The 25,060-nt window shown below is 38.1% G+C and overlaps 2 protein-coding genes and 1 long non-coding RNA gene across 5 annotated transcripts in view; 2 read left to right on the top strand and 1 right to left on the bottom strand.

Moving 5' to 3' along the window:
• Window positions 1–2,197, bottom strand: part of ASB5 (ankyrin repeat and SOCS box containing 5) — a 41,353-nt gene extending 39,156 nt beyond the window's left edge. The window contains exon 1 of one of the 3 annotated variants that reach the window (XM_066185941.1): window positions 2,124–2,197. The gene's annotated coding sequence lies outside the window, so the exon portion shown is untranslated. Of the gene's footprint in view, window positions 1–1,804; window positions 1,820–2,123 lie in introns of those variants that run through there. The other 2 variants (XM_066185944.1, XM_066185939.1) reach the window with 2 other exon arrangements.
• Window positions 1,973–9,781, top strand: SPCS3 (signal peptidase complex subunit 3). Its single transcript, XM_066185945.1, has 5 exons — window positions 1,973–2,198; window positions 4,637–4,712; window positions 7,211–7,285; window positions 8,740–8,855; window positions 9,308–9,781. Exons 1-5 carry the CDS (start codon window positions 2,056–2,058, stop codon window positions 9,438–9,440), a joined length of 543 nt encoding a protein of 180 aa, XP_066042042.1. The 5' UTR covers window positions 1,973–2,055; the 3' UTR covers window positions 9,441–9,781.
• A 4,088-nt stretch (window positions 9,782–13,869) lies between these two features.
• LOC136291160 (uncharacterized) overlaps window positions 13,870–25,060 on the top strand; it is an 83,950-nt gene continuing 72,759 nt past the window's right edge. Inside the window, exon 1 of the long non-coding RNA XR_010721441.1 lies at window positions 13,870–13,972. This is a non-coding gene — a long non-coding RNA (uncharacterized lncRNA). The remainder of the gene's footprint in view (window positions 13,973–25,060) is intronic.

Here is a 25,060-nt window from a genome sequence, read left to right as displayed (position 1 = left end):
TTTCTTTATTCTGAAACAGTAATAGATCAGTCCTTGAATAAATTACACAGTCTTCCCCTGCATACTATGCTTCTAAGTGACATTTCTTTAAGATTTCAGCTAAAATAAATCCAAACCTCCACAAGCAATAGCAATATTTATTCACTGCCTGAAAAACACATAAATTTAGTTGAGCCTTTTGATTTTGGTCCTTTCAGGTACCTAACTACTGCTTTGGAAATTTCACTACTTAATTCCAGTAAGTTGTGCCCAAGAGCCATTTTTCTTATTAAACATTGTTTAGCATGAAAAACTCTTAATAGGAACTATATGAACTAAAAGCAAGAACAAAGGCAATTAAGCCTTTTTTTTTGTAGATACGAGAAAAAAAATGGTGTTCATATTTGAACTACCCTTTTGAAAGCAGCAGACATAACTTGTGAAATGATTAGGTTCCTGAGCTTAGAGTAAAGGCTTCCTTAATGCTTCTAAATCTTCAAATATTTTGGGGAAAAGTACCCACTTTTCAGTAAGAGTAATCCAAGGTTTCAGTAACAACAAGTTCCAGACCATAAATCATCACAATAATTAATATTTTGAATAGCATAAAATAATAACAAGCCAACAAAAATCTTTACACAGGGAAATCTCTGCACTGCTGAAACTCTTATGAAACATCAAAAAGGTCAAGAATTACAAAACGTAAACCAGAAAGGAGTCTCTTTGGGCCTGAGACTGATTTCAGTGTGGTAAATGCACAGGCACACAGAAACCAACTGCATAGTGGAACGCAGGGTCCCCAAAGGAATGTCTCCACAGGTACCTTCACATCCTAGGCTACACAGACACGTGCTACGGGTACTCTGTTACGGGGGAAACAAAAAAGCCTCAATATGATCTTTTTCCTTTTCCATTTCCTACCTTTATCTGCAAAGATTTTTCTTCCCTGATTCATAGACCTGGCTCTTGGCTACAGGGAGGAGAAGAAACAGCACCATCATAATAGAACACAGGCATTTCAGGACGGCCTGACAGTCCCCACCTTCTTCTCGTTATCCCTTCAGACACCATGCGGCCTCCCACCTTTTAGGCTCCTGCATCTGAGCTCCTGTTCCTACTCCCACTGTTTGCAGCACTGGAACCTTAGTGCTGGGAAGAGGAAATTAAACATAACTGAATCACTGCTGACACCTCTTGGCTGCCCCGAGAAGTCCCCTTTAATCAGGCCTGGGATAGTTAATACAGACGAGTATAGCGGTCGGGAACACGAAAAAAAATCGACCCCAAAGCACTGTAAAAACTCTCATTCCCCTTGGTTCTCACATTGATAATGTTGCAGGTCCGGGAAGCAGGAATAGGCACCAAACAGGGGCCCCGGGAAAAGTTAGGAATCTCCTCGCTACATAAACTGGTCTTTGCTGGTACCAATTTGAATTGAAATTTCAACCAAATTGGTGGGGTAAGGGGAAAGGCTGCCTCAGCCTGCCAACGCCATCTGGCAAAGAAAAAGGATTTTTCTTTGTAAAAGTAGCTGGAACAAGCCCAGCTACTAAAGGAAAATTTCTAGGCAAAAAGATTGACATGCTGAGCGTGTGTGTAACAAAATGAAAATAGGAACATCCTAGAGGAGACAAGGGAGGGAAGGCAAACCACAGTACCAGTGAAAGCAAGATAAAGCCATCAACTGAAAACACAAGCCTTCGCCTAAAACTTATTTACGCTTTACTATACGAATGCAAAAACCCAGCAGAGCGACAAATCCCAACTCCCCGGTGGAAGGAGTGCCCTGGGAGCATAGGCAGCGGCAGACAAGCACCAAACCTACCCCGCTACGCCACCCGCACCACGACCGCCATGTCACGCCCCACCCGGCGCCGGCCCCGCCCATCTCCTGGCGGAAAGGGGGCAGGGGCGGGCAGGGGCGTGGTCTGTGGACTGGGCGGGCTCTTTGGAGGCCACGCCCCCACCCGGCGGTCGCGCGCGCGCCCCTTCTCGGCTGCCGCCCGCTTCCTGCCGCGTCCGCGCGCCCGCCCCGCCCGAGCAGCGGCCGCAGCCCCGGCCGGGCCCAGCGGGGAGATGAACACGGTGCTGTCCCGGGCCAACTCGCTCTTCGCCTTCTCACTGAGCGTGATGGCGGCGCTCACCTTCGGCTGCTTCATCACCACCGCCTTCAAGGAGCGCAGCGTGCCCGTCCGTATCGCCGTCTCCCGGGTCACGCTGTGAGTGCGGCGGGGCGAGGGCCGGGCCGGGCCGGGCCGGGCCGGGCCGGGCGGCAGGCGCTGCTCGCTGGGGAGGTGAAGGGTCGGGGAGCCGAGAGCGAGGGCCGCGGCGGGCGAGGGGACGCTGGCGGCAGGGGTGTCCGCCCCCCGGCTCCTCGCCGCGCTCGGGGCTCGGCCTCCTGCGCTGCCGGCCGGGCCAATGGGGGAGCCCCACGACGGCGGAGCCGAGGCGGTGCTCGGGGCCAGGCCCGGCCGCCTCGCACCCAGCGCCGCCCCGGGAGCCGAGCAGCCGCTCACGGCGGGGTCCAGCCAGCCGCTGCCCGCCGTTGTGGAGAGGCAGGGACCTAAGGGAACGTGGAGTTTGTCCTATGGATGTTTATCCGGTCGTAGTACCTTTTTCTTTCAATTAGTTGTTCTCTTGGGTTTCTCCATTGATAACCTAGCATACTTTCTGTCCTGTGGTAGCGAAGTGGTTGGGATGGCTTCTTCTCTGCCAAACGCACCGTGTAGGACACAATACCACATCAAAACGTGTTGCCTACACATAAAATATACTGATGCAAACTTGTGCGAGGGGACCTTTTTCCCCAATTTTGGTATTGGTTAGGGATGGGGGTTTTTTTCTCTGAAAGGAGACTTCGTCGCAGAAAACTTCGATTAAGTGTGTGTGATGTGAAGGCCAGTAGTTTCACAAGCATTTGAGTAGCTGTTACAGCCACCAGTGAGTGGAGGTCCTTGGTCCCGATTTTGCCACGTGGTTCTTTACCAGAGCTCCACAGGGGAATCTGGCTCATAGGACACTTTACTGAGCTGCTTTAACTCAGCTCATCTTTTTTGTCCAGATCAGGGAGATAAAGCAGCCCACTTTTGGAAGTGTTTAGTGCCAGGTTGGATGGAACTCCGCACAGCTTGGTCTAGCGAAAGGTGTCCCTGTTCATATCAGGGAGATTGGAACTTGATGATCTTTAAGGCCTCTTCCAACCCAGGCCATTATGTGGTTTGGTGGAGATTCTGTGGAGCTTTGGAACCACCCCAAGGTAAGTGGCACCAGTGGATGCCTAATAGCAGGACTTGAAAGGAGACGTGAATGCAAATAAAGGAACTGCCATCACCTTTCAGACTGGTTTAATACCACAGGAAAAAAACCCTAAACCTGTGTTCATGCTACACTGAGGGTTACAACGGCATTAAATTGGCCTAAAAGCATGTCTTTGAGTGGTCTGGTGAGCTCAGCATATATGAGGCAGAGTACTAATGCCTAATTTGGGTGAAATGTGTACTGCCAGTCCCTTTTGTGATGCACAGATCTGGTATTACTGGGAGATGTTACACCTAAGCTGCTCCTCTTGTATGTCCAAGAAGTTCTGGAGACCCCAGGCTTAAGGCCTGGTCCTTCACCTGGCCGACAGTGGTTAAGAGGTGAAGTGCTTGAGAAGGTTTACTAGTTAAAAAGATACTGCTTTTTGCAAAGGAATGGAAATTCATACCAAGGCTTAAATTGTGAAGATTTGGTGGTGGTTCTCTTAACTCCAGAACTGTTTTCTCCACTTGTAAACTTTTTTTTTTTTAAATTTGGGATTGCTAAACTTGGTTTTAATGAAATGGTGTTTTAATTGACTAATTTCCCTACTCGAATAAATGTAACTATGAAGTTCATAATTCATTAAAAAATTGTTCCGTGAGGAGTTGAATTTCATAATTGATTGTCAAGGTAATTGCGTATGGTATTTCTCTTTATAGATGGTAAGTTTGGTAAATTGATAAGCTTTATGAACACATATGGAAATATCTACTGTGTGTCTGTTATTTTCCAGTTGCTCTATTGTAGTTTAGTGTGGCAACATTAGGTACTGATCCAGATGTTGGTTTATAATAAAGCCTTCCAAAATGATACAATTTTCCAGGCTGTAGAGGAAAATAACTATTTTCTTCATATTGTTGTTTAAATACATTATAAGAATAAATCTTGAAACTTGGGTGAACTATGCACGTAAACTGCTTTATTGGAATGGTCAGAGCATGAGAGGCTTGGTTTTTTCAAGGACAGTTGAGAAAAAATACCGAAAAAGGTTGCCAGCAGACTGCTATGCTGATGGTGTCCCACGCAGTTTTACATATTTGGGGATGCTAAAACATATTTTACTAAAATGAAATGTAGTCCAGCTTAGGTACAGATTTTTGTTAACAGGAGAGAGTCAATAGGATATTGTATGTCTTAGACACCATGGTGGCAAGGTCTGACATTTAAAACTGGGACACCATGATTTCTGCAAGGTAGGTGTTAGTTTGTAATGCTGATTATATTTTAGCCAGAAGTATTTGAAACAAAATACGAAAATGGATGAGGGAGATATCTAATAAGAACCATAATTCATGTAGTGTGTAAGAGACAAATAACAAGAAAGGATAATCTTGTGTTGTGTTTTGTTTTCTCTTAGAAAAAATGTAGAAGATTTCACTGGACCTAGAGAAAGAAGTGATCTGGGATTCGTCACATTTGACATTACTGCAGATATCCTTAATGGAAAAAGATGGTTTGCAAACTTTCTGGAATGAGAACACTTTGATGTCTATTTTTGTTACCTTATAATCTTCAGATATTTAGGACTTGGGGAAAACTAGCAATTTGTTTTAAAATAAAAATTTAAAGCAGCAAAAAATAGTATTTTGCATAGCTATGGCAGTGAAATAGAAGTTTAGCCAGCTGTTTGGTCTCTGGTAGATGACAAGTTGTTTAATGCCCGTTTTTAAAATTGGGCTGTATTGTGAAGTGCACTGGCTCTAATAATGGGCAGTGAAGTTTAACATCTAGACGTTATTACTTTTAAGTGAAATGTGTATCAGTGGTTTGAGGAGTGAATTAATGGTAGGGTTTGTATAACATCTTGTTTTGAATGTCATACCTAATCTAGGAGCTGCACCTTTCAAGCATATTTTGTTCTGAGGCTTTCAAAGTTCTGACTGAATAACGGTTGCATAGAAGTACCTGTTGTCTTCTAAAAATAAAAAGGGCATTGTAATCCTTTACTTGCTTAGATGTTAAACACTCTAATCTTTAGTATTATGTAGTATGAAATTCATTGGGAAGCATATGATTTACTAAAAAATTGATCACATTGTTTTTTGGCCTCTTTCTCAGTTTCTGGTGCAGTTTTGCAGTTTGTCTTTTGTACTTCTTTCCCTGCTAGTCTGGATTTAGGCTCTTGAGACAGTTTTTCTGCTGAAGTCAGTACAAAATAATTGGTGGCATGTTCAGGTGATTACACTAAACTATGTTTTGCAGCTGATCTGAGAAACCTGGGATTTTTCCCTGGCCGCTGGTTTTTGTCACTGTTAGGCAAAACACTCATGACCTCTGTGTTTTGGGTTCGCTCTTTTGAAGAAGACTGTTGTGTGAGCAGGCTGCACAAAATTCAACTCCTGATACAAATGCTGGATAAACAGGCTAATCAGATTTTTGCAAGGAATAAGAGGATCTTTTTTATCAGCTGAAAGCAGGAGAGGTAATCTCCTAAGTCTGAGTTTTATCTCTGAAATTCTTATACATATTAAAATTGAAGACTGAAATTCTGAAGTAAATGCATAGACTTGTGCACATTGTGTATAGAGAGAAGCAGAGTAGGGCAGGACAGGACCTCTAAAAGAAATATTCTTATACAATGATTAGTCTGCAATATGTGGGCATAAAGATTCCATGTTTGAATGACTTCTACTAGTAACAGCCTTTCTTTTTTTTTTTACAGATTCTGACTAAATCTATCATGCCTGGCATAAATAAAGCTTAGAATATTTAGAAATGTAAAATGCAACTGTCTGGTAGGGTTTTTGTTCAAAATTGGTAAAGAGATACAGGTACATTGACGGTCTTAACTACCAGAAAGAAGTTGTCAAATGAAATGGCAGTTAAAAAGAGGAACTAGGCAAAGGAAAGGGGAACATAAAGTTTTCACAAATTCCTTGAGGCTTATTTAATTTATTGTTAGTTTTTGCAAGTGGTAAGAATCCTGTCAAGTAGAGCTTCAGAATCTTGGTATTTTGAGCCAAATGACAAAAAATGTTCAAATAAAATATTTCTACCTAATCTTGCAGTGTCAGCAGTTAAATATTTAATTCTTTCCTTTCTTGCCCTTTGAATTAGTAGCTTAAAAACATGTTTGTCTTGGGATGGGTTGAAGAAGAAAAAAGAGATTTTGAGGCTGGTTAGGGAATCTATCTATTCTTTGAGATAATGGCAAATAGAATACAAAAGAGGACGAAGAAATGAAAGATTACAGTTAATCTCTATTGTTAATTAAAGTCTTTTCCTTAGCAGTCACACATTATTGTTAAATAAACAGACAACTGTTTAGAATCCCAGCATTATTATACTGTCTCAGTGGCAGTCATCAGTTTTTTTACTGTTGTTAATCTGAGCAGAGCTTTGTTCGAGTCTAATGAGCTTTCTTTGTTGTCAGTAGGGAATCAAATTTGCTAATTTTTGGGTCCCTATATGAAATACTTCCCATATTCTAATTTCTGTAGCATGGGCAATAAAGGCTCTTTGAATTCCCTACACTTCACCAGTTTTGTATTTATATCTGGGAAAGGGACAGACACAGTTTAATGTTATTGTATTTGGATGCGAGGGTTCTCTGATAGTATAAAGAATTGCCTTGAGAATATTTATGGAAGAATTCTGTCGTGACTTTCATGTTTAAGGTTTTATAATAGGTTGTCTAGCAGAGGATTCTGGTTACTAGTTTGCAGTATCAAATATAGAACTCCTAAATTATTGGAGGAGAAGTAGCTGCTACATTTCATAAATAGTAAAAAGAAGTACCCACCTAAAAAGCTGTCACTTTATTATGATTAAAATACGTCTTCAAACTGCTGGCAGTGTTCTGATTTATGAGTAAGAGGAGGTATGTTGAAGGGCAAGAGCTCACTGTAATGATTATAGACTACTTAGATCTAGTAAAAATAAAATGAGGTTATGTAAGTACAGTATGGTATTTTTCTTAACTTGCATACATCTGCAGAGTATATTTGATTGGAACGTTAAACAATTGTTTCTATATTTGTCGGCAGAATATTCAACAAAAAACAATGTAAGTATTAAAAAGAAGTTTGAAGCAATTACCCATTTTAGTACTGTAGCTATTTTTAAACATTCTGTCGTTCTGCTGAGAAGAGTTGAGGCCACCAGCATATTCTACTAGGCTGGGCTGTTTCTACTGGCCTTCATCATTATTTCCTTGATAGTTTAACTGTAGGCTGGGAAGTTCACCTCCATGAAACCTAACTTGATATATGCCCAGTAGAATGGGAGAAGAATAACGCATGCCTTGTGTTGCAGTATATTTACCATAGTATACTATAAATTAGTTTTGTCACCTTTTCTGTCCATTTTACTTTTTTTCTAAATTTCTGCAGTTGACTGCTGTTAGAAACAAGAGAGAGTGGCTTCTGGGCTGGCCTGATATGGTGTGTCTTTTGTTCATAGATCACAGAAGTGGTTGCCCCTACAAGTTACTGTAGTCCCATAATTCATTTGTATTACTTTGTCATACTTGAAATAATTTGCCTTGCTCCTTTATATTGGTTGCTACTGAGCCTTCCCTTTGGATAGCTGATTGCACTTTTTACTGATTTGTTAGAAGCTATGTAAAACAGCCTTTAAAAAAATTACTTTAATGAAACACCATGCTGCCATGGTACCACTGAAGCCTACTTAAAGCTGCTCTGGTCACATTGCAAGGATATGGTCAAAGCTTGGGGATTTTCTTTAACTTGCTCTACAAAACTGTCTTTTTTTTTTTCTTGTTTTTTTTTTTGGGGGTGTTTTTTTTTTGTTGTTTTTGTTTTTTGTTTTTGTTTTTTTGCAGTACCTTAGTTATATTAAACAAGATGACAGATCCTGTGTTTGTCCTAGAATAGTTTTTAGGGTTTCTGTGATGTTTTTGTATTGTTCTCTATTTTAATTTTTTTTCAACGTAAATCACCACTTCTCCCAAGTACTGAGAAGTATTTTTCTAAATTGTTCTATAAAGTACTAAACAAGACTGTTTAACATCTACTTAAAAGAACAGTATAAAATTGCAGTAATGTCAGAGTTTGGACTCTCACTTTTTCAACTGTTCATAAATCTTTTAGGGGTTATGCTTGCAATTCAATTGGAGATTTCCATTAAAGTTGGGAAAATGTTAAGTACATAGGCAGAGTCATGATAACTCAAAGTCCTCTATTTGAAACAAAGTCTAAATGCTGCTTTAAAAGTGACTGCAATTCAGAAGGAAACCCCTTTATGCTTTGTAATTCTCCTAAAGCATGTGACTTTTTAAACATGTTTCTTGTATTTTAAGATGTTCTTGTTGTTTCCGTTTATTCTATGCCATACTTCACTGTGTATTCCATTGCTCCATTATGAAGTATTAGTTTGTTAAATTATTATGGATTGCAAGTATGTACTTCAGGGGTTTTAGATGAATAGTGCAATGAAGTCCAGTGTCTGAGTGCGATCTGGTAAGGTACCTTGCTGACTTAATTACAATTGTACTTTTAGGCCCTAAATCAGGTGGTCCTTTGGGACAAGATCATGTTGAGAGGAGATAACCCAAGGCTGTCCTTAAAAGACATGAAGTCAAAGTACTTTTTCTTTGATGATGGAAATGGTCTCAAGTAAGTAAATATTTGTTTTATTACTGTTATTTGTGGTATCTTGATTTACTTACATACTTTGCATTTAATATGTGTGTTCATTGGTGTGGGAAGGTATCTATATTCTATCTGATACTCTTGTCATCTCTGTTGCATCTTTGGTTGTTAGAAGATGGCCTTGGGATACAAGATGTCCTGTGTATTCTGTAGACTAGAATATGCACTGCTGTTATGAGCAACAGGCTTCTGGGTTTCTGCCTTCAGTCTGTAGAATTGGTTCTGTGATGCACTCAACTCCAAAGGAGTTAAGTAAAAAAAAAAAAAAAAAGTAGGCAGTAACTACCTAAAATCAAAAAGCTTATTGTTTCTGGACCAGGTAAACAATCTGTATCCTAATGTATTTAATACTAGTAACTGTTAATTAAATCGGTTAACTTGGGTATTTGTGCTGATAGTCTTTGTTGCTTTTGCAGGGGAAACAGGAATATCACCTTGACTCTCTCCTGGAATGTTGTACCAAATGCCGGCATTCTACCTCTTGTAACAGGATCAGGACATGTGTCTGTACCTTTCCCAGATACCTATGAAACAACAAAAAGTTATTAAATTATAGTACTGAATCATAAGCAAAATATTTTTATACTTGTATATTGTGGATACATTTTGTTGCAGTTTCTTCTTGCATCCCATGCAACTTTTCACTGAAAGGAATTTAATTTCCTCAGGCTTGTAGCATAGCAAAAGGAAGTGAAAATTCAGGTGGGTTTTTTTTGGTTTGTTTTTTTTTTGTTTGTTTTTTTTTTTTTAATAAAGCATTGAAGCTGAAACTTAAGGGAAAGGTAAACTGCAGAGTAATGATTTTGAGAGAGGAAAACTGAGGATTTTTTTTTCCTGGCCATCTAATATAGACCTCTTTTTCTTTTCAAATAAATATTTTTAAACCAGAAGATAGTCTTCCTGTGTTTGGGCTTTTTAAGTACTATGATAGTTATTTATTTTGTGTAGAACTCAAATGCATCTTCTGGAGTTGGTTTCTGGGAGTGCCTGAAGGAAATGGCTGTTCCATTTTAAGACATTTTTTAAATCCATGTGCAGTATGTTACAGTAGGCTAAGTTTGGTCATTTCTAGGACTGCCAGCAGCTGCTTGGAAAACTGATAGTTCATTATCTATCAGTCAGTCTCAGATCTTGAGTGCCACTGATGTAGCCCACATCCAGTTCTGTATTACAAATCATTTTTATAACTGCTTGCAATGCAGCAAACTGGAAGAATAAAAAGAAATCTATTCAGTATGAATCTTAACACTTCAAGCATAAGACATAAGGCTAAGTCAGTAAGAAAAGTAAAAGCTTTAGGTAAAAAAAGGCTTTCTAAAATGGAATCTCTAGATTTTTATTGGGATCTCTTCATCAAGAAGAATGAACATGCTTGTTCCAGAAGGGGCTGAGACAATATTAGAGGGGACCTTCCATAGCAAGGAATAGGATAGATGATCCCTAAACAGTCTGGGTAAACCTTTCCAATTTACAGGATTTCCGCATGGTAAGACAAAATAATTGAGGCAAATTTACAACTTGAGTGTCAATGAGTCTACTTGCAAGTCTTACTGAGTTGTGTGAATCAGGAAAGGTAGCAAGCAGTGTGTAGCAGCTTCAGTCAGCACCTGTGCAGAAAAAGTGGCCTCTCTGTGGCTGCACATCCCTCTGTGTGTGCTACAGCTGTGAATGCTGTCAGGGTTCGGAGGAGGGAAGGAGCAAGGTATCAGCATTGCCTCGTGGCAATAAGGATGGTTTGTGGTGGTGCAAGATATCACTGGTGCACCTAGGTCATGGAATATCCAGGAGAAGGAGCACGTGCTGCTATCACGTTCGTGGCACAGACCGATGGCTCTATGCATGTGTATCTTCAAACAACGTATGACAAGGGAATTCATTGCCAGACAGGGAATGTTCTGGATGTACTGGGGACTTGAAAAAAGAAGAAACTACAACTCAGGTTTTAATACTGTAAATCAGAAAAAAATAAATAGGAAAATGATGAGAACTGCATTGTGAGAAACCTTAAAAAAGAAGAGATGCAAAAGATTTTAGCAGAGTATCCCCCTTTGTTTTGAGTTCACCTAAGAGCTGATTGATTTTGAGGGAACCAACTTGCTTTTAAAAAAGGATCTTTAATATTTGTAAATTATCCCCAAGTGATTATTCAATACATTCTTCATGTTGGTGTATTAATCAAAAAGGTCTTGATAAAAATTCCCAAAAGGTGCTGTAAGTCCGAAGACTAAAACATTTTTTTCACATGGATGTTTTCGGAGAATTTGTCATTTGTATTCAGCATGTTTGCATTAATTTCAATTCTCTGAACTTGTGCAGTTTTCCACAGTAGTATAATCAGCACATTGAAACACATACTGTTTTTGTTGTGCTTTGATATCTAATGTATATATGGCTCTAAAAACTGTTAGAAAGAACTTAAAAGTGTCTTATAGAAGGAAAACAAAATATTTTTAGAGATAATTGGGCAAAGTTGTGGATTTGTTTTGGTAATTGCCAAATAAGTAGTTGGTTTTTTCATAAATTATATTCTTGAATTGTTTACTGACACATTTCTTGTGGCTTGGCATTCAAACACTTCCCTGCATTCCTTTGGCAGTACTCTTCCAATGAATATAATGTCCGCCTGTTACAGAGAAGCTTTAACTACAAGGACAAGGATCCGCTGTCAAAGAGCATCAGGGAGAAAGCTACTTTCTTTCCTACAAAATAGTATATTCCTCCCAGCAGACAGTAGCAGAATTTCAAGACACTGAAACTGTAGTTTTAACATGTAATGTTTGTTGCTTTACTAGCCCTTCCCTGTGAAGAGAAATTATTTTTGAAGTAAGCACTTTAGAGGGATGAAGAAGAAAACATCATAGAGTTCAAGTTCTTGGAGAGAAGAACTTTTTTTTATCCTGAGGAAAAGGCCAGCATAGATGAGCACTTGATGCTGTAATAGCTTGGTTTTTGCTCCTGAGCCACTGAGACAATGTTGGCTCAGGGTTCAAGGAGCCACATTCCTTAGCAAGTAAAAAGCCTTTCAAAATGTCAACACTTAAGATACATTTCAGATAGTAATTTTTAGTGAGGTTCTGGAAACAGGATTGTAAGTACTGAAAAAATAGAAATTTTTAAACTAGCCTGGATTTCCATTTGCCATCAAAAACATGCAGCTCTACACTGATGGGGAAGGGCAAAATAGCTGTGAAAAATCTGTGTTTAGAACTCTGCTCCCCTGAGTAGGATGGCTCTACAGTTATTGAAAATAGACTTTGAGAAAACAAATTACTTCTATTAGTTGTTAGTTCTTTTAATATGTTTCTTCTGAACAATGAAGTTAAAGCTAGCTAATATATTGCTTACTAGCAAGATTTAAATAGAGTTCCTGCATAATTTTTGGATTCCGACCATAGAAAATGTTGTTCTTCTGAAAATTGCTTCAAGATGATAGGTTTTGCAGAGCAGTTCTGCAAAATGAAAGCTATTTAGGCTGAAAATGCAGGTACTGAAGATGCAATCTTACTCCAAATTTGTCAGACAGTACAGAATAACTTTGTCAGACTTTAAGAAAAGTCCTTCTGGTTTCTTTGGCTAACTTTTTTTTTGGACTCCTTTTTTTTTTTTTTTTTTTCATTAAAACAGTTACAAACTTTAAAAAACATTTTAAACTGTTCATTCAAACAAACAAGCCGGCAGGCATATATTGTTTAGCCTGAAAAGTCCCATTCTATATATATATATATATATATAGGTAAATGCTCATATTGCAGTAGCTGTATCAGGCATCTTTTTATTAAGCAAAAAATCCAAAACGTAGCTTGAACAAGTCAGATCATTTCTGGACCTTTTTCTGGTGCCTTCCAACACTTCCCTCAGACCATTTTCTCAAATTGGCCTGGTATTGAAGATAACGGGTCGAAGATGAGGCACAGATGAAACCAAGTGTGTATTCAGTAGTAAGAATGGTCATTTTACAGTTTGGGTTGGAAAGGACCTTTAAAGGCTGTCTAGTCCAAGCCCTCTACAGGGGTTGAGCAGGGACATCTAACCATTTCAGGCTGCTCAGAGCCCCATCCAGCCGACCTTGAATGTTTCCTGGAAAGGGATATCTAACGCCTCAGTGTTTCACCACCCTAATCATAAAAAACTTCTTCCTTATATCCAATATAAATCCACCCTTCTTCAGTTTAAAACCATTATCCCTTGTCCTGTCTCAACAAGCCCTGCTAAAATGTTAATGCCCATCTTTCTTTAGGGTCCCTTCAAGTGCTGGAAGGCCTCAAGTAGAAGTCCCTGGAGCGTTCTTCAGGCTGAACATCCCAGTTCTCTCAGCCATCTAATCATGTGCATGGCCAGAATATTTCTCTCCATCTCTTTCCACCCTCTCTCCCTTCTCTCACCCCTCCGTCCCCCTGTTTACTCCAAGCTTCAACACAACTGCTTTTTCAATCATTAATGGTATAATAATGAAATTCTAAATCCTCTGTGAATAAACTATTTAGAAAAAAAAGTAGGAAAAGAAAAGCTATGGGATAATCACAGACGAATTCACCTGGAACTTTACTCTGCTTCCTAGCTGTATTCCCTCTTGCTCCTTGTCAGTGCTCGTGTAAATTCCAAAGAAATATCTGGCACTCTTTTAAAATGATACAACTGGAAGAAATGGGTTTGAGGAACATACATATTTCCAGTGCTAGAGGACCGTAACAGTGAGCAAGCATTTCTGTAATTGGAAGACATGTTTGTATTATACCTCTAACTTAGTTAACAGCAATCATCATGTGTTTTGCAGTTGTAACGCAATGATTGCCAAGTGCTTTACAAGAAAAATACACATTTAGATCCAGAAAGATCCTGGCATTCTTAAGTCGTACTGGAAGTGCTTTTGCAAGCAGCAGTCTTCAAAACATTACCCTGAGATAACTAGAGTTGCCTGTGTGGCATGTGATAAACCCACCACAGGTTCCACCAGCTGGCTGCACAGGTGATTGGTAACCAGAAAGGATAATTGAGAACTCTTAACTGGGGAGTCCTTTGGCAGAACTAGGATTTGGATGCCACTTGTGGATTTTGCTTCTGTGTTGCAACGTGCATAACAGGTACAGTACTATTCATTCATGCCTCCTTACTCAGTGTGTCTTCTTGCTTTTTTAGGGTTTGCTGTTGTTTTCTAAGGGACTACTATGGTTCTGTGTGCCTATGCTGAAGGGTGTTTGTTGGATTTGATACACAGATGAGGTTTCAGATTGTGGTGGTAGGAGCTATGAGGGGGATACAGAAGATAGACCACACTAATTTCTGAGTTGAAGTGTAGAAATACTTACATTTAGGAATGTTTGGTATTAGATGTAGTAATGAGAGGCAAACAAAGGTCTTTTTTGTGTGACATTGTAACTGAAGAATGAGATAAAACTAGCTTAACTATGATTTGGAAGTAACAGTGGTGAGATTGTAGCTGTTGACGTCTTTCTGGGTTTTGGTTTTTGTTGTTTGTTGGGGTTTTTTGGTTTGGTGGTGATGGTGTTGTCTTTTTGGTTGATTGATTTTTGGTTTTTGGGGTTTTTTCTTATTTGTTTGTTTTTTTACTTTACTCTTATTTACAAGGTAAATTTCTTCCTGTTTTCTTTTTCTCCCTCTTAGTTTTGAAAGAAAGAGAGGGCAAGGATTTCTTTTTCTTTCCTGCCTTTCTAGTCCCCATTGCTTATTAAGTACTGTTTGTTCATATACATTTTGCTTTAGGAATTAGTATAGTAAGAAAGAGAGGGACACTGGTGCCTGCATTCTAACTGCACATGTGGCAACAACCAACATTAACATTCTTTATTTTTAAGGACTGTTTTGGAGTTTTTTTATATTTTCAAATGTTAAGATTAAAAAGTATAATGTTTTTTATGGTTTAAGGCTGTAATGAAATAACTTAAATTTTATCTATCTCATCAGATATATTATTTGAGCTCACTGTAAGGACTGCCTCATTTCATAAGCTTTGATCCACACAAGCAGTGAACTTTGCCTAGTTGTCACCTCTCTGAATTGTCAAGTGTCTCTCCCAAAAAGGAATATCCCTTAGGATTCGTTTTTTCAAAGTTAATAAAACTTTTTTTAAGTTAATAGGGTATAGGTAGAGTCTTTAACTAGATGGTTATCATTTTCCCCTCACTTTTATAAGTTATTCATCAGAAATTTGTAAAGCAGATGCTGACATCCTCAGCATGGACAATAGGCCGCTCCTCAAAGTGAGATAACTCTGTGTAGGGATCCATGGATCCATCAATATTCATCAAAGCCAGGGGGTGTCTTCAGATTAGAGATGTCTGGGTTTGTTTGTTTCTTTTTTTTCTGGATACTTGGTGTAATAGTAATGTCATGAGTTCGGTAGCGATGTCTTTTTTAATGCTCTCCTGATCCCAGGATGAGAATTTTCCCACTACTATGAAATTCATAATTTTTAAAACTTAAGAAAACAAAGAATGGGGAACTTTGTACATTACATAACAAGCTGTTATCCTTTCAGGGAGATCCAATAAATATGTATGCTGTATGTATGTATCTGTTGTTTAGTATAACCCTTCAAGAACTGGTCAGCACCAGGGAACTTCAGCAATTTTTATTTCAGTGCTGCTTATATTTGAGAGGAACCAGCATTAAACACTGAGATTTATCTGTCCACTTCTACAGGGTGCAACACCAATGTATCTCTTTCCCCTGGGGAGCTATATGAGGAGTAAATGACTTGTTTGCCTGGATCCAAAGTGAAATTTTTTGATGGTTTGGATTTTTTGGGTTTCTCTAGCTCTCTCTCTGTCTCTTTTTTTTTTTTTTTCTTTTGTATATATTATTTACCTTCTGTCAAAGGGAATTGCAGATGGTTTGCTTTCAGAAATCTGATGTACATTTGCTGTTAAATTTATGGTAATTCTATTATGCTCTCTTTTTGATGGTATAGTAGCAAAGTGTAGTATTTATGTTGCTCAAGAGCAGAAATGCACATTATGATTATAGGGGTTGAAGAGAAACTGTACCAGGTTTTAATTATACTTGATTGGTTTTGTGGGTACAGAGGGAAAATGAAAAACCAAAAATGAGTGAAGGCAATAGCTTTTACTTTACAAAAGAAAATCTTGTCAAACAAAATTTTATTTTTTTTTTGAATGAAGATCAGTTTCTGTGGCTGAAAGAGTTCTGCCCTTTGATATCCAAATAGGATTTGAGCAAAGGTCTTTTGTTAACTTTGGAAGTTTTTTCCCCTTCTAAATTTTGTAAAAAAAAAAAAGCTTTATTTTTTTTTTTTTTTACCATATTACTCCACATTGAAGAATTCATGTAATATTTTAGTTTCTCATTTTCCTGGGTATATTCTTTCCTTCCTATTTTCAACTTGTAATCCAGCAAGATTATTTTAATTCTAATATGCTGACCTTTTTGTGCACAAAATTAGTTTCTGAATTGTGATTTAGCAAGTTTAATCGTGTTACAAAGTATGTCATGAAAATCACAGGTGCTTGGATATTTTGAAATTGAGTCCTAGTTGTCTATACTAAAAATTCCTCAGATTTTAGAGAAAGAGCTGTGGGTGGAAAGAACTGAGAGGGTAAGAAACTGTACCTTCATTTGATTACTTCTGGGGCAATGCCCTCTGCTGCTTTTTCTAGAGAAATATACTTTATATTTTCCCATGTCTTCCTGGATCTTGAGAAGTCTTTAAAAAATGTTTTGTAGCCTTTGTCACAGTCTTAACTTTTTTAAGTCAGAATTTTAATGGACATTCCTGTTGTTTTAACCAGTGATTATGTTTTTTGGTAGTATGACTGAAATATTACAGAATAGTGTAGAAACAGCTTTTTGAAAAATGTTCAGTCTAAACAAAATGGCAGTGCGATAGCACTAAAATTGCTCCTGCTAATTTAGTGTAGTAAAAATAATGTTAACGAAAATCATGTTAGGGAAAAATGGTTGTTTTTTTGAGGACTGGATTTGATCATACCTGCAGGGAAATTTTGTAGGAAATTCTAGGAACCTATCTTGAGTCTAACGAGTAAAAGGAATATTGATGCAGTTCAGTTTTGAAACCTCACTATGTCATGATCGTAATAATGTTAATCTTTTATTTGAATAAATTACGTATTTCAAAGCATCTTCCTTAGTCTAAAAACCAAAGAGTTTAATTCAGCAATATGCAGTTTGTATATTTACCAGCAGATGTCAGGCATTCACTTCACAGAACAATAGAGCTTGAAAAATACTAATTTTCACAGTAGGATATGTAAGATATTTGGATTTTAAGTTTAGCTGTATAATGCTATTATGCAGGGTTTTTACCTATTAGAATTGAAAGATTTTAATTTAAAGGACTTTTCCCTGTGTTTGGATTTAGACAGTGGTGGTCTTAATGTGACATAATACTTTTTTTTTTAATATTTAACGTATTTATGAATGCCATGCATAATAATACAGTAAAAAAAAAGTCAATTATGTACGTGTGTACACAAGTGACATCCTTGCATTTGTCTTCTCTAGCCAATAAGTGTCTGGTGACATTTAAGAGAGTGCTGTTAAGTTTATCCCTGAGATTGGGCCCATCATCTGTTACAAACAAAACATTCTTTGCAGTTAAAATCTGTGACAGACTCGGGACTCCGGGATGTTATTCTTGGGTGCTCTACAGATCTTTCATGTGCCAAACAAGAAGCTGCAGATGACAAAACTACCACGCAGATTTTTAAACTAAATAGGGAGTCATGGTTGGTTGTCTCACAAGCACTCTGAAACTTAATTCATTGCAAATATAAATGAAATTTTCCAACTTTGAATAGGATTGGTAGAGATTGCTGTTGGGAATGAGAAGTATGGGCAGCATCATCTTCTTTCTGAAGCTATGCTGTTGTAGTGAATATATTTAAGGCAATTTTCAGTGCTTTTATTACCTGTTACTTGGTTTGTATAGGAAACAAAAATATTTTTGTAAATATTTGGGCAGTGGAGCAGGAATAGCTGTCCTTTGAAGTGGGGTGGTGTTTCTGTACAGATAACCGCAGTGACCCTGTTCTTTAAGGTAAATGTCTGTGTTCTGAGCATCTACCCCTGCTAAGTGGGAACAGCTGCTTCCTGAGGAGACAAGATACAAGTCAGTTGCTAGTGCTGCAGCAACGGGAGTCTCAAAGCTGCTGTGGTTAAAAACAGTAAGCATGAGCATGAAATGAGAATTGCTGCCTCTCCAGTTCCCACTGTATTAAAAACAACCAAGCATTTTTATCCTCTCCCTACTAACTTTAGCCGCTACAAATAAAAAGAGCCAAAATAACTGCTGTAAGAAAATATTCTATTCTGTATATATATCTTTTATATATATGTAAAAGAAAGGAGTACTACATTTACCAGGGACCTTTTTGTTTTCTACCTATTTCAGAATCTTGTGGAGTTTTCCCTTATGCACAAGCACTGGGAAAGTATTTTTGATCCAAAGCAAAAGGGTAAGACAAAGATGATACTGGCTATAAATAGGAATCAATAGTGTTCATAAACCACTTTGAAAGTGAAACAGATTGAATGTGCCCAGATATGATATGAAAGAGGATGACTTACTGTGAAAGCAAAAGACTTGGAAGAAAATCTCACACACTTCTTCCACCTTTAATGTCTTGACTCAAGAGTTGGTGCCAGGTAACTTTGAAGAGCTTACTTATCTAACAGTTTTTCTGTGAATGAATGGCATGTAACCACTGCTCCTTCATTTGGGCAGAGAGAATCAGTGAGTGTCTGCTCATCACTGTATTTAGCAGCCTGGACTGGTCAGCATTACTTTCTTGCCAAGGTTGGGTTTCCTTTCTTCTCATTTGGACATCATTTGTTCTGTTCTGAGTTGCAAGAAGTTCAGTGAAATGGTTGCCTTCAGTGGCTAAGTCCAAAGCCCAAAAACAACTCAGGGCATCCAGACTTGCTGGAGAGTTGCAATGTTTCAAAGATTGTTTGGAGCAATTTCAAAGATTGATTGGTATAATACACTAGCAGACAGGTAAAGTTAACTCTGTCAACCAGTTCTTTGTGTAAACTATGATAGGCTGTCTGGAAATGTCCTCGTTTGGATTTTTAGCTGTAAACCTGTCATGAGAGTGGCTAGAGGCAGTGTGGTGCAAGCTCCCCAGGGCTGGGATACACACCACAGGGCTGGTAAAGCTGAAGGAAGGGGCCCTGCCAAGGCTGTTGTCAGTTTGGGGTTTGACTATGCCCTTCCAGAGCATTTATTGCTTTAGCAAGATGGTTCTGGAGCATCTTATGCCTGTTCCAGGAGATTTGCAGTGTCACAGTGAGGTAAGGCTGTGACACCCTGCTTCATCTGACCCTCTGCTTGAGAGAAGGCTGTAACCCAACAGCGTGTGTGTGTGTGTTTCTGATCTTCAGCACAAGCCCATTCATTTTTGGCTTAAGTCTGGCTTAATTTAGGCTCTCAGTTCTTATGTTTATTGTTTTGAAAATATCTGGTATTGATAAGGTGATGGCATGTAAGATGTGCACCCAGGAGAAGGTTCCATTTTAAATATAAAACCAGTAAAAATGGATATGATTATTCAGAGCACTAAAAGCAAGGTCTGCAACCATGCAAATATGTCCTGTGTTATCTCTCTCTGAAAGAGAAAATACTGGCTTCCACTTCCTACTAATATAAAGGTCTTTTCCATTAGCAATATTAAAAGGTACCAACCAGACTGTTGATGAGCTAATCATGAAAGTGCAAACACACAGAAATATTCTAAAAACAATCAAATAATAAAATTTCCTTCGCTATTAAACTACATTAATGATTAGAATAATCTTTTATTAACCCTAAGCTAATACACTGAGTGAAATTTCGTTAGGGAGAAGTGATTGAGAATAGTTTATCAGCAGAAAACACCCTTACAGTGTGTCACTAGATGGCAATGTTACACATGGCACAGGGGGACTTTTGTTAAATTGCGCAAGCAAGTTTTTAATGTTGAGAGAAAGCAGGGTTTTGAGGCAGTTTTCATGGATAAAGGTGCAGCAAATGAGAAGCTAAATAATAATATCACAAGGCTGTTACCTAAAACATAGTTTTGAAATATTATACTTACCGAAAATAAATATAAAAACCTTGTATTGAAAATCTTGTATTTATTATCTTGAAAGGAGGGAAATGTTAATATTTGTGGTTGTGTTTGACGGCCTGAGTATTTATGGTGAAAGAGAAATTGCACTAGGTATCTGTTGTTTTGTGTCATAGTGCTCTTTCATGAAAGAGCAAGTGGAAAGTTCTTGGCATCTGCTGTCCTCCTTGTTCACTGAGTAACATCAAGTCTAAGCTATGACTTGTTAAATCTTGCACGTCTTTAGTGAAACTAGACTATTCCCATTATTTTCATGGGGTTTTTTCCTGTTTGTTTAATGGGGGGTTGTTTGGTTTTTAACTTTCAGTCCCAATATTAGGAAAGACCAAATAACTGGGGGAGCTTGTTGCAGGAAAGCAGCACTTGGCTGTATCCGATGTGACAGTACCACACTCATGTCATTCTCAGAAATTCCACTGGTATCAAAGGGAGTTCCAAGGGCATACCACATTAAGGGTCTGCAAGACAAAGCTTGCAATGACTTACAGAGGGGAAATGAAGCTTTTCAGTCTCCTTCACATATCCCAGCGTGCCTGGCTATTGCACAACAGATGGGGTCAAGTGACCTCTTAATGTACGTACAGACTAGTGCCCATTAATCTTGAAAGGAGGTAAGATTTCATGGTATGTAAGGACTTTTTAATTTTTTCCCCTTGTGCTGAAATACAGAGATGCTATGGGGAAATGAAGCTTTGATGATGCATTACCTTTACACAAATAGCATATTATTTTAAGATTAAAATCACATCCCCCTTCCTTTTTACGGTAATGGATCATAAAACAAAGTTGCACAAGATGGATGCTTTTAATTGCTCTTAAGGAGTTGCATGGCTCCAAAGTTGAAATAAATTCAGATTAAATGAGTTCATACTAAATTCTTTATTTCTGTGACAGTCCTGAAAGTCAGCAACTAGAATTAAATGTTAGCTTTTTGATGTCAGGACATTTGAAAATCTATCACAGTAGTTTTCTCAGTCTTTCTTACAAATGGGTACGTTTCCATTACTGTTGTTCATTCATGAGAACAAGGGAAGTGATGCAGGATGAGCTGGTGAGAAAATTTAAAGGAAACAATAGTAATGACTCACAACTGAAATCTGTGCTTTAGAAATTCCCACCTTTCAAAGAAGGTCTGCTAAAGAAAACCCAAAGTAATGTTCTAGCCCAGTCAAAATTATATTGGAGAAACACTGTGGCATGCAAAGTATTGTTTTCAGAGAGACAGCCCAATCTGCTTCCACTTTTGATCTGAACTTTTTTTGGTGTAATGGCATGCTAAAAACTGCTTGCCCAATCCATTGTCTTCAGAGACTGCCCTTTCTTTGAAGACTTACAGGAGTTGAATTCTGCCAAGACCTGACTTCTTTATCTGGCATTCTCCCTTCTTTGGGGCTGTCTTATTGAAGTGTTTAGCAAAATATGTTCAATACTTCAAAAGGCTTTAATACTACAAAATACTACTAAAGTTTAATACTACAAACTATCAACATGCATATTGCATCTTTCAAATGTTAAATTCAGTGTAACATGTGCAAACTAGCAGTAAAACAGCAACACAGTAACAAAAAGAAGACTATGGATAGCAATGCGATAAACTACAGAGGTTTGATGAATTTTGTGGCTTAATTTTAATGCACTTTACATGTTTACCATGAAGGAGTGATGTTTTCAAACTTCACTCCGAGTTCTTCAGTAAGGTTTTTCCCAGCAAATGTGCACACCCCACCAGAGTTTCCTCAATGCTCTTCTTTATGATTATACTTGGGATCAAATGAAGTCACAGGCTATACATGCATGATTTTACCATGTGAGAAACATGAATAGTGGTTCTGATGTGGCAGAACATTGAGCAAAACTGTATCTTGGGGAAATTGAGTTCTGTATAGAAAGACTTTTATCTACTGCTGGTATATGTCTCTGCATATGGCTTCTGTTACATGACTGCTGAAAAGAGTTATTTTCTCATGAATGCTTGTAGCTGTCATGTTAAAGGAGTCTTGTTTATCTGGGAGCTGAAGTTAAAGTTACAGAAGTTGTAATTTTAGTGCTGATTTGATGTGTATATAGCACAGAGAACACTAATAGGCTAAAGTTGTCTGTTAATCCACTAAACAGAAAACATACTGTGCTGTATACAGTCATTTTCACGTTAATTTATCAGTGCTCCTTAACTGCATCTGGCAAACTCTTTCAACTGTCATCTGGAAGAGTTGTTTCTAAATGCATATGTGTTCTTTTTATTTTTACAGTAAAAAATATATTAAGCCTTTTTTTATGAGTATATTAATGTTACCAAGTTACCACATATTTTAGTGGTTGTCTACTGAAAATCCTTTCAAGATCTTGGAATGTGTTGGGGTGGACAGTATAATAAAAGCGCAAACAAAAACCATTGACAGATGAAGTGAAGTATGAAATGCAATAAATTCAAATAATGCTTAAATATCTAGGCATACCATAATAATAAGTCCGTAAAATAAGATAATCTTTGAAAGATTAGCTATATGGCTGACCTCTGTGAATGTTTCAGTTCTGCATTTCAGTATGCTTTTCAGTTTTTTAGTTTTTGCTTTAATCATTCTGCTATGCCTCTTGCTTTACAACTTCTTTTCCCTGCCTGCCCTGATAGATAGTCCTAGATGCCAAACTCTCTGATCAAACACTAAACTCGATTCAGAGCATCAGTGCTTTGAAAAGGTGGTACAACAACCTCCAAAGAGGGACATTAATATCTTCCCATCTTTCTCTCTTTTTAATTTGAAATTTTCATTATGAGAGAGACGTGAAAAGTAAGTATGACTATAATTTTGCTCAGTTCTGCATTACACAAATGAAGTAAGTATGGAGATAAGTTGACTTTTATTATTTTTCACAGGGAGGAAGAGAGTTTGATTCTCTCTCTTAAATGAACTGTCCTTAAGTGTGACCTTTTGTTTGTTTTTAAAGATGATGTACTTCCATTTCCATTCATATGTGCCACATGTGCTATTGTGTAGCTATTGTTATCAAACAACCTTTTTTGTCAAGCATTTTTTTTCTGGTCATATTCTACTGATAAATTATTTATGGAATTGAATTATGTTCACTTTCTGCTTGACCATGACTTGCTGCTGAGAGTTGTTTTTCTCAAAGATAAAGTTGCTCTTTTTCAAAGGCATCACTTACACACTGCCTTCTTTTGTGCTGCTCTTCTTTAACCAAAACTTTCTGGTTTAGTAGTACTGTGTTTTCAGTTCCCTCATAGCAGTCCAGAATGTAAACCCAGTCTGCTGCTACTGCAGCTTAGCAGCTCCTCTCTGCTCCTCACCATGCCTCTCTTTGCAGAAAGATTGATCAGTAGTTGATCTGAAGCCTGTGTTGAGGCTCTGATAGATGTGGATGTAATTAAGTAGCGTGAGAGGTGGTCTAAGGCAATGTACTGCTGTAGTGTAAATAGTTCGAGATGGAACTTCTCTATAGAGCTAGGTGTTAAGCTGCTAATGAAGCTACTTATTGCCTGTATCAGGCAGTACTGGGAAGATGCTTGCATTTCAAATGAGATTAATGATGCCGTCATGGCCTAAAACCTGGCCTCTGCAGCAACAATTCCTTTTGAGTCTTCCTTCAACTCTACCAGTAGATTACTTCATGCTGATGTGCTTGTCTTGCTGTTTCTTCTGGATCTAGCTCAGGGATCTCTATGCTGTGCAATGTGTACATATCACTCTGTTCCCTTGTGAGGTTTTTCTGTGAAACTGAGCTAAATATGCTGCTGCAAAAAGTAAAGGGCTAATCTGTAATCTGAACCAAAACGTAACGTGGGATAGAAACTCTTTAAGGGGAATATGTAAACATGGAAACTGGTGCTTGTTTCTGGAACTACTGATTTTTCTTCGTGGTTTCAGAGCAGCTGTTTCTTTAGTATCTTTATTTACACATCTGTGGAAGAAGATGTGATAATTATTTACCTCAGTGGAAGTTTTAATGGTTCATTAGTTTGTTTTCAAAGAGCTCCATGACAGCTCTGAGGCAGACCAGCATACATGCACATACAAATTTTCAGTGGCCAGGACCTAGGAGCTCAGTTATGTTGATCTCTGCCTAAACAGCTGTCTCTGCTTTTTCAGCAGGAAAGCCAAGTGTGGCTTTGAGTTGTCCTATCTCTCTTCCCCATGCCTGCCTTAGGTTTTTATATTCATAGACATTTTCCCTCTGTGGAACCTGTTTTACGGTGTCCTTTATGAGAGCTCCTGAAAACCTAACTAAAAAAAGGCAGGTATATAGACTTATGATCATTATAGGACAGTGGTCCTGATCCAAGTTACTTTCTAAATTGCTTAAAGAACTGGAGAGTTTAGGAAGCCTATGATTCAGGTTTTGCAGGAAAAACATGGAAGTCTACTCTGCTTACAGAGATGAGACAACTACCAGCCCTGGTAGAAAAAGGGCAAAATGGGGAGGTGTAGTTAACAGAATAATAATACTAGAGTTGCTTTCTAGCAAAAGGGAACAGAAAATGACAAAAAAGGGCTAGATAAGGCCTATTGCTCTGACAATGTATGTGAAAATAAAAGCCCCATTATATTAGGAAACTGAGTAGTGTTTGCCTAGTGCTTGGAAATGCAGTTTTTCCAGGTAGAACATATAAGCTCTATACATGTCTCAAAACAGTCTGTTCCTTGTTTGTCAGGGATTGCCAAAAAGCTTTGAGGCTACAAAATTAAAGTTGCATTTACTTGCCAAATAATGGATATGCATCATATCTCAAAATATATGAAGTTTTACAAGACCTGAAATAAAGTAAGGCTTTGTGCATTTTTAGTATATATTGTGTTGTTGTTGGTTTTGGGTTTTTTACAAACATGAATATAAAGAAAAAAATAACTGTTGGTGAATATTTGCCCTTCCACAAGAAAGTTGGCAGTGTCAGAATTTTCTTTTTTTAAATTAAAAATATTTAGTTTTGCCCATAAATTGGCAAAAGATGTCCCATGGAGCTAGATAGGCCCATTGAAAAAAATCAACTCTCACAGTAGGAAATAAATCATGACAAACACAATATTGATTAAACTGTGTTAACAAAGT

Source organism: Chamaea fasciata, unplaced genomic scaffold, assembly GCF_029207755.1.
Source record: "Chamaea fasciata isolate MVZ Bird 193981 ecotype frontalis unplaced genomic scaffold, bChaFas1.0.hap1 SCAF_6, whole genome shotgun sequence".
Taxonomy (NCBI): Eukaryota; Metazoa; Chordata; class Aves; order Passeriformes; family Sylviidae; genus Chamaea; species Chamaea fasciata.
Note: the sequence above shows the minus strand (reverse complement) of the source record. Positions and strands in the feature narration are given on the sequence as shown.